At 38.8% G+C, this 10,113-nt stretch overlaps 1 protein-coding gene across 1 annotated transcript in view; it reads left to right on the forward strand.

Moving 5' to 3' along the window:
• Window positions 1–8,884, forward strand: part of PREP (prolyl endopeptidase) — a gene marked incomplete at its 5' end in the record, with an annotated part of 104,278 nt that extends 95,394 nt beyond the window's left edge. The window contains 3 exons of the mRNA XM_084262547.1: window positions 1,370–1,501; window positions 6,212–6,368; window positions 8,086–8,884. Of these exons, the coding sequence (XP_084118673.1) occupies window positions 1,370–1,501; window positions 6,212–6,368; window positions 8,086–8,380 (584 nt within the window). The 3' untranslated portion in view covers window positions 8,381–8,884. The remainder of the gene's footprint in view (window positions 1–1,369; window positions 1,502–6,211; window positions 6,369–8,085) is intronic.
• Between the last annotated feature and the right edge of the window lie 1,229 nt (window positions 8,885–10,113).

A 10,113-nucleotide genomic window follows, 5' to 3' on the forward strand; every position in this document is an offset into this window, starting at 1 on the left:
TTTGAGCAAAGAATTAAGATTTTTTTTTTCTTCTTTATTGCCACACACTTGAAGACTTCTTTCCTTGTCCCAACACATGTCTCTTCAGTGGTGGTGTTAATGTGAGAACAACGTGTGCTGGATCTATATGACTAAATGTTGGACTTACCAAACTTCAAATAGAAATGAAGCATCTAGTGTAAGATGGGTGTCTAGGATCACTGCACAGTCAATGGAGATAAAGACACACCTCCAGATGGTGGCTCACCTTACTTATTTTAGGGTAGAATTCCTTGTCCTGGAGGTTCTTGGACCTTAGTGGGAAATTTAGGCAATTAGCTTAGAATAAGCATCCAGCTTTTAAACAAAGTACAAAGAACCGGAATTTCATCTCTGCATCCACTGAGCCCCTCTTACCTGGCTGGACCACAGCCTGTGCTACAGGAATCTGAGGAATTTCTTCCCAGTTCCATGTTCTTTCTAGCATTTAATTGCCAGAGAAAGAACATGCCAGGTCTAAGGAAGGGTGACCTTTGACAAGAAGCCAGTTTTAGTCTCTTGCTAAATGAGCATCTAAAGAGGAAAGATAATGTGATTTAGTTAACTGAGTTCCCTAAGTTGATATTCTTCTGCTCACATAGTTGAAAGATTGTAGGGCAAACCCATCCTTTTCCTTTTGCATCCCACCCTGCAGTTTTTTATTTTGAGAACTGGAAGTCTTACCAATGTCATCATCTGGACCTACATTTTCAGTCATGATTTAGTCCTCATACATCTCATCGTGTTTGGAATTTTGTTTGACAGGATGGCAGCATCTCAAGCATTTCTGTATTGATAATTAATTAATAAAATTTCAAACCAAGATGCCACTCTTAAGTCCCTTTTTGACCACAGATATGTATCATCTTTGATTTGAAAACAACTGATAGTTTCTATGTCCAGGAAATTAGAAGTACTTATTTTATATAGCTTATTTTATAAGTTGAAGCTTTATTGCCTTAAGAATTTGTCACTAAGTTTAATGCTGTTAAAGTACCATTAGATCAAACCTCAAGTGGATCATGTGTCATCATTTTGTATATATTTTGTAGTGTGCAAAGCTTTTAGCTTTAATTTTACTGGTTAGGAATGCTACCTGGCACTCACCCCACAGTATAGGTATGTATTATTCAGAGTTTCTGAAAGCATTATAGAGTTATCGACAGAACCATCTCATACCCTCTGTGTTGAAAGAAACTTTCTTTTTTGCTGTCTTTCTGAACTGTATCAATTATTAAAATGTTCATGAAACTGGAATTGTTCCCAGGTATTTTTGCATACATGTTTTTCTGAAGAGATGGTATCAAATGGCTTTTATGGCATCAACTGATTTGTTTTATTTGTGTGCTAGGTGGTATCTTGGCCAACAAACAAAATTGCTTTGACGACTTTCAGTGTGCTGCCAAATACCTCATCAAGGAAGGCTACACGTCCCCAAAGAAGTTGACAATTAATGGAGGCTCAAATGGGGGCCTCTTAGTTGGTAAGAACTGCTCAGATAATTCCTGGGTTTGGTACTGGGTTTGTCAGAGTAAAATTTATGAGATTTTTATGCATCTGTGAGATTTATTTCAAAAGTTGCCAGAATGCCAATACATTAATATATACCAGGCATTAAATATGTACAATTCTACTTTAGTTGCTTACAAATTACTTGCAAAGGACATTGGGATTCTGGAGGCTCTGGCAAAGGCTGGCTGTTAAAAGCCATACTTAAAATTACTGTCTTGTGTGGTAGAGCTAGAATCACACCGTAAGAATGCTTTAAAAAACATCTGCTTTTTGGGGTTTTTTTCCTTCTCAAGACTAACCATTACAAATTCACTAATCTGTTTGGTAGCATTGGGAAACTTTGTGCTGTCTGTAGCACAGAGTCCTGCAGTCCTTCATCAGGGTTTCTTCTTCACTCTTTCTGTAGTCATGCTTTCTTGTTCTTAGAGGGCAGATGAAAACACGACAGTTCTGTGTTCAAAGCCTTCCTACAGGGGCACGTAACTATTTGACTCTACTTTCATCATGTAGTTAAAATGTGGCCACAAGTAAAATCGGTAGGGTCTCTGGTGAGAAATCGTAGATAGGAGTACAGACAGTTGAAAAAGTCATGAGCAGCTTTGGAGGAACTGTGTAAATGTAGCACTTTGTTACCAGTGCAGCTGCTTCACGTGTAATTTGCTGTGTTCTTAAATTCAGGAATTTAATAGGCTCCTCTTAAATGGAAAAGCTTGTCACAAAAAGGTCCCATAGTCCAGGCACTATTCAAAGAGCTACAAAATTTATTTCTGATAAAACTCCTGTCTCTGAAAGTAGTAGAGGAAAAAGGGAGGTGATTTTGTTCAGTGTTGAAAGGAAGAGGAAACACAGGTTAATAATGCTGGGGTTTATATTTTTTTAACCAGCATGAAAGGCATATGACAGTATGACAGAGTTGAGCTATTCATGTGAGGGGGGGGAAAAAAGCTCTTTACGTTCATAAATCAGTGATTTCTAGAAAACAAGCAGATTTACTAGGCATACACTTAGCTCTTCATTTTATACTCCCCTATTTACTGGCTGCTGAATACTGGCTCTATGGATTTTATTTTATTTTGCAGTAAACTAGCATCCAGCATAAGAAAAAGGATTTGTAGTAATACAGATCTTTGGTCCAAGCCATCTTGGCTTTTCCTGCATTCTTATTTCTAAAAATCAGTTGTTTTAAAAATAAATAACAAGTACATGTGAAATTACATTTTTCCTTCCTTGGTTACAGGTGGCAGGAGGTATTTGTGCATGGTAAATAAGAACACCAGTAGAAATGGATTAATTTGGCAAAGGATTAAAGGGTTTGCAAACCATACAGAGTGCAAGCATCACACAAGTCAATTTTATTAGAAAGTAAACACATGTGTTGAAACTGTCAACATGTTACATAGCTTCTGAAAATACTATTTTATGGTTGCATGGACCATCATCAGTCAGGATGATACTCATCCCTACCTGGCTTTAGTCACCAGAAAACCTGAACAAGTCAGGTGGGCTTGTTGTTCAGGCAGGGGGAAGCAGGTGACATCTGCAGAGAGCACGTCATTCCAGCAAGAGACAGGCAGTAGGAATCTAGACCTCCCTGCTCTGAAAAGCCTGTTGTTAGAAACCTTTCCTTGCACTTGCAGATGGATTACAGTCCAGATGGATTTCCGTGCTCTTGATGAGCCAGAGAGGGATTTTTCCTTCACTGAGTGGAATTAGGTGAATTTAGGAAATTCTTTTAAGTGCTTCTTCATCAAAGCAGACCTATTTTTTGCAATTTTTTTCATGCAACACTAGAGAGCAAAACTTTCGGTGCAAGGACCCACTGCTGGATTTTCTCAGTTCTCATTTCTTGAAGAAAAAAGTGTCAAGGAAGAGTATTGTAACTCTTCCAAAATACTGTTTCCTTTTATTCTGACTAACAGGAGGTGTCTCTGAGGAGTGCAGAGCCCTGAGCTCTTGCCTCATTCAACTGCAAAACAAAACTTCCTTGTCCTACAGTGTGATCCCAGAGCTGAGTTGACCAGCACAGCTGTGAGCTGAAAACCTTCCTGCAAACACAGTGTTTGACCTCTTGTGTTTGCTTATACAAACAGTTCTGGTGTTTTGAAATCGTGGTTTTGTACTGAATTTTAAATCTCCAAGTATGTGTAGAGGAGTAAAACTCATGAATAAATTGTTGTTCCAGGTTACATTAATGCATATAATTAAGTATTATGGCTAATTAAACGGGTGCAGTGGGACTGGATGAGTGTCTCCATAAGTGATTTTTACTGTAGTAACTATTTAGAGAAGTGGGAGCAGCAATTTTTTATAAAACCCTGAGCAATGCACAGTGCTTCAAGAGACACTCTGCAATGAAGAGTACTAAAATTAAGCATTAGGATAGTTGGTTTGGCGTTTTTTCCCTACCAGAATATAATTTATGTTCATGAAAGGAAATAACATGAAGGGAAGGATCTGGTCAATAGCTCAGTTAAAAAGATGAAGAGATTTTTTTGCATGGTAGCTATTTAAGGCACCATATATACCTTATGAAAACAGCTCAGAAAGCACCCAAGGAGAGTTAGCATAGTTGCATGTCAAGAGATGACCAGAAGTAAAATCACATCTTCCAGAAAATAGAAGTCATTTTCAAATAAAGAAGTTAGGGTAGCGTGTAACCTCTGAGAGGGGCATCAGACTGCAGGAGACTGATGAGCATATTGCTTCCAGTAGAAAGATTAGCAATGAAAGCTTTCTGTGCACATCAGAAGCAGGAAGCTGGCCAGAGGATCTGTGGGACTTACAGGTTACTGAGGTGTAAAAGGAGCACTAAAGAAAGATAATTGCACAGCAGAACAACAGAGTGGTCTGTTTGTATCGATGTTCCCTCCTGAGGAGTGTGGGGAGTTCCCCACACCAGAGTCTCTCTTCGTGGGAAATACTCTGAGGAGCTGACTCAAGCTGAAGCATCAGCAGAAGGAGGTTTTAGAATAAATTGATCAGATGAAAAGCAGTGTCTTGCCAGGAGCAGATGGTACACACATAAGATCCTAAGTGAACTCTGATATGAAATTGCAGGCTACTAAGCCTGAATATCTGAGGAACAGAAGGGGGCAAGTGTAATGCCAGTTTTTAAATGGTTCATCGTGATCCACAAGCTGCAGATGAGTAAATCTGACTTTTCTAATGGGCAAACCACTCGAAACCAGTAAATAGTAGCTGACGCATGAGCAAGACTTTTGCAGGCTGAAGTTACACCTTGCAAATCTACAAGAGGTATTTGAAAGAGTCATGGAGTGTATGGTGTATGGTGCTTGTAACAGTGACCTAGGGGAGGAGTTATTCCTAAATTTTCAGAAGCATTTGACAAGGTCCTTTGCATAAAGCTATGCAAGAAACTTCTTGCTGAGCTGAGAGCAAGGTTGTGTCATAGCAATATCCTGATTAGCAGAGGCAGGGAACCCCAATAGACAATCCACTTTCACAATGGACAAAAATGAGGATATACAAGAATTTGGGAAAGAGTATACCAACATCTGGATGCAGAATAATTAGGGATTCTGGGATCCACTGTAGCAGTAATGTGAAAATCTCAGAGCTCCTATTTCTTAAAATTCAAAAAAAGCATGGGAAATTATAAAATCACCGGGCTAAAGATTTAAATCAAGCAACAGAAATTGGAATTGAAAGACTTACTGCTATAGGATATGATGAACAAACATAAAGAAAGGAAATAGATGCATTTACAGAGGATAAGTGTTTTGATGGCTGTTTACCAAGGTGGCTGGAGACAACTCCAACTAAGGGAAAACCAAAACAACTAGTTCACAGGCTGATAATGTACAGGAAATATCTTCCAGTATTTGCTTAACGCCTTTTCCCAGAGCATCTGCCAGGTGCCAGTCTTCTAAATTGAACGCTGAGCTAGATGGACCTACTGTGGTTATTTATAAAACATACGAGGCGTTCTTCTTCTTAAAGAATTCTCCCTTCCAGTAGTAGGAAGATGGAAATCATAAAAAAGAAAATACAACAGTAATTTGCTTTATTAAGATGAGGTTATTCCTCTGATTTTGCAGCATTCTGCTTTTACTAAAACTCTTTACATCATAATTATGGAAAGAAACCTTCATCAGTAAACAGAGGGCTTTTGCTCCTCAATGCCCATTTCTTTGTTGATACTAATATTAAAAGTTTAAACTGAGAATGGTTTAGGGAACTTCAGTTCAGTAGTCCAAAACCTTATATAATTCAAAAGTACATTTCTCCTTTAAAGGCAGTTTTCTAGTTCAGAAGGCAGTTTTCAAAGAACAGCATGTTTGGTGCCTGAAGAACAGGGAAATAGCTCTTAAACTCTTTTCAACATACCATTTTAGCAAGTTATAATTTTTAATCCATTTGTGTATTTGCTTTCACTTTTGCTTAAAAATCTATTTGATTTCATGTTCACTGGCAGTCATGTCCCAGTGCAGTTGGGCTTATATCAGATATTTTATAGTCAAGTATTTTGGCTCCAGATACATGGTTTTCTCATGGTGTTTTAACTTAACAGTTTTACCTTTTTTTATTTTTAAAGAAACTTTGAGTATACAGAAGACAGCTTTTTGGAAGTTGGTCTTTCATGAACTTGGCAGTGAACCTTTCACTGCTGAGGTTAATTCTTTCGGATACAAACACTAATAGAGTTGTTTTCCTGTCGAAGCTGCCTGTGCTAACCAGCGCCCGGACCTGTTTGGTTGTGCCATCGCCCAGGTGGGAGTCATGGACATGCTCAAATTCCACAAGTACACCATCGGCCATGCCTGGACCACTGACTACGGTTGCTCCGACTGCAAGGAGCAGTTTGAGTGGCTGTGCAAGTAAGTGCCTTTAAATGCTTCTGTGGTTGTTAAAATGCGTAGTCTATTCAACAGTTTCAGGTTGTCATGATCAATATCTGTTATAAGAATTATTTCTTCCTTTCCCACACTGGATTTGGGGGGTTCAGCATTTCCTTACAAGTCAGTTTTGCATGACAGACTGTCTTCAAAGCCCCGTTGAGTCAACTGGTCATTTTTTCAAAGACCTTGTTTTACCAGCAGCTTTAACAACGTGTAAGGTTTCCTTTCTGAGCAGTGACTCCTTCAGACTGTCACAACAGGATATTCTCAAGTAAACCACCACATAAATTCTATTTTTTACGATGGGGAGGGACGATTAACATTGTGAATTGTATTATGCAATGTGGATGGGATTTATTTGTAGGAATTGAATGGCAGTAGACCATAACAGGATATTGATTAATTTCTTAACTCCTTGCTGAGAGATCCAGAAAGATTTTTTTTTTTTAAAAATAACAAAAATTAGTGAGAACTGTGTAAGAATAGCAATGACTGCACATTGGACATGGTTATTAAGGAGTGTGTTAGAATAACTGCCATAATTTTAAAATACTTTTCTGGAACCTCGTCTTCTGTTATTGCATTTGTGTTCCTTTAATAATGAAGATTGACATTCCAGGAGAATGCTTCAGACACACTAAACAATTTGGCTGGTCTGAAATTTAATAGAGGGTTTAGATATTAAAAAAAAGCACATGCACTGCAAGTACACTGAGATCTAACTTGATCTAAAGCATTTATTAAAAAAAAATAAATCGGCGTGAAGCCCAAATGCTAGATGATTGGTTGGACCCATTGTAGTTAGATTGTTTCAAAACCTTCAGTTGTCTAATTTAAGCTTTCAATGGTAAACATGGTTTTGTAAATACAGCACACCAAGCAGTTAACAAATTTCATAATTCATCTTTTATCAACAGATAAAACTAACTTAGCTTAGATAATAGATAAAATATTTACTGTTATAAAAATGATCCACATACTCTTTGTGATTTTGGACACTGAAACTTGCCTGCATATCTGTGAATTCAGATATTCTGAAGATGTAGAAGTGAAGTTTTATGTTTGTTCTGTGACTGGCAGAAATGCATCTGTAGGAAGGAGTCACTCTGTACACACGTGTACTCACAAAATCTCAATGCATCGTTTTAGAAACAACTTATATGGCAATAACCAAAATACTTCTTTGCCTCATTTTCAACAGCTGGCAATTGCTTGTCCCATGTAGGAATATATGTATGTATAATGTTCCTTAGATATTGCCTTTACAGGTACCTAAAAATTACCTGAGGCAAACAGAGTGGCCTGTAGTATCATAGAATCATAGAATGGCATGGGTTGGAAGGGAACCTAAGGATCGTAGAGCTCCAACCCCCCTGCCAGAGGCAGGGCCATTTAACTCCTTTTCAAAACAAATCTGCGTGTTCTCTTACATTGTTCCTTAGATGAAAATGAAGAAGCCAGGAACCTGTGTGGTTAGGTATGCAGATATCATCACGTGTTGTTAAAAAGCATTTGAGAGGCAGAGATCTGTTGCCACCACCTTGTATCAGTTGAGTGGTGCAATAATGATCTATGCAACTGAGAACGGTGGTATTCTGAGTGCTGTTAAATGCCAGTGTGACAGCTGCAGTATGGGAGGACATTCTTGTTGGGTCTTGAGGAAAAAATACACGAACATTTGTCTCCTCTTCTCCAGGTATTCTCCCCTTCACAATATCAGGCTCCCAGAAGAAGACGGCATCCAGTACCCCTCCACGCTGCTCCTCACAGCAGACCACGACGACCGCGTGGTGCCTCTGCATTCACTGAAGTTTATCGCGACGCTGCAGTATGTCGTGGGCCGAAGCCGCAAACAAACCAACCCGCTTCTCATCCATGTTGACACCAAGGCTGGGCACGGGGCAGGAAAGCCAACTGCTAAAGTTATAGAAGAAGTGTCAGATATGTTTGCTTTTATAGCACGATGCCTAAATCTTGATTGGATTGAATAGGCAAAAGGCTTACTCCTGTCTCCTTTAGAAAACAAGGGCTTTAACACCATTTAAGACCAACCAGACTACTACTTGGTGTAGTACTTACATTTAAGAACTGCAGTTTAATATTTTATTGATCCAACCTGCTATGGAGTTTTGACCTTCTGTGCTTCCCTCTTTTTGGCATTTCTTTGAATTTCTTTTCTACTGAGTTCCAAAGTACATTTTGAGAAGCATGTTCAAATAAATAGCTGAGCTACTGTTGGTGCTGTTGTGAACACTTAGATTCCAGAGTTAGTGCTAGTGGAGCTTATATCCTGTAAACAATTTTAATGTATTTTACACCTGTAAACATATCCAGGTCATATGTAATTAAATGTAAGTACTGTCCACATACAAGAACTCTGAGCATACTTTATTTACACAGTAATTTATTTAAGACTGTAAATTGAAGGTGTTCAGTGATAACCATGAAATACTGAAGAGACACTAATCTGGGTAATTGAGTCAAGTATTATTAAAAAGCTTATATTACATGACGCTCCTAAGTGTGTTACAGTCTGTAATAATGATGTTGCTAAAATGTTCTTTCTTTCCAAAGAGATTTCAAAATGTCACCAGTTTTCTCTCCTGTCACTTATTTCTATGCAGAAGAGAAACCTGGAGGCCAGAAATCTTGAAGAATTCTTAGATTCTCATTGTAATCTCAGCCAAGCTATACAGATGCTCTTCAACAGCCCACTTCTGTTAGCTCTCCAACTGTTCCTGAAGAGTAGACCAGACACTGGTTTAAAAAAGCCAAAACAACCAACAACCAGCACAAAACCATGGCTTGAGCCAGATTGTTCAAGTTCAGTTTTTCCTGATGCCTTTGACAGAATGTTCTCCAACAAGCCAAAACCTAAACACCCGTATATAACCTGGTTCTGGCTGCAGAACAGCAAGAGCACATGGTCAGACTCCCTCCTGATTTGACCCAGCATTTGAGCATTTGTGTCTTTCCCACCTAGGCTGTAGAGCTATGAAGTAGATGTGTGTATTTGCCTACTAGCTGTCTATACTCTGATGCACTGCAGCTACTGGGGTTTGGTTTTGCAGAGCAAAACAGTATTCTACCTATTATTGTTGGTCTTGTTGCCCCTCCAGGAACACTTCTGCTGCTTTTCTCACTTTTGGATAAACTGACACATTCTTCCAGAATCATGCTCATCGTTATATTCTTACTTACACCCCAAGGCTTGTATTTTAACTCAAGGCTTGGGAGTTTCATCTCTAAACAGTGTCTCAGCCCAGGAAGAGGAAGGAGTGGTATTTACAAGAGTAGTGGGATGCTGTAGACAGCAGGAAAATTAAAAATATATTTGCACCAGTTTTCCTCAGTGTTTTTCTCATGCTCTGGGGATTCTGCTGATTCCCTCAGGAATCCTTCCTGCAATCCAGGAAGGATCATCCCTCACAGGCCCTTAATACACATAATTTGATTTTAAAAGGAAAAAAAAACAAGAGGTGTTTCTGTTTTCCTATGAAATACCACACATAAAAATCTGCATGGGGTCTGGGATTTATTTGTGATCCATGGGCATTATAGTTTTGCCAGATACCTTACAGACTGATATCTTCTGATCAGAGCATTGAATTAATCAGAATACAGAGTTAAGGAAGGGTTTGGGTTTTTTTTTTCCCCCCAGGCAGTGAAAACAGGGTTCAGGTTCAGCACCCCCCTTTTCCCAGAGGTATGTGAGCTGCTTTCT

The sequence above is a fragment of the Gallinula chloropus genome (assembly GCF_964237585.1).
Source record: "Gallinula chloropus genome assembly, chromosome: 3".
Lineage (NCBI taxonomy): Eukaryota > Metazoa > Chordata > Aves > Gruiformes > Rallidae > Gallinula > Gallinula chloropus.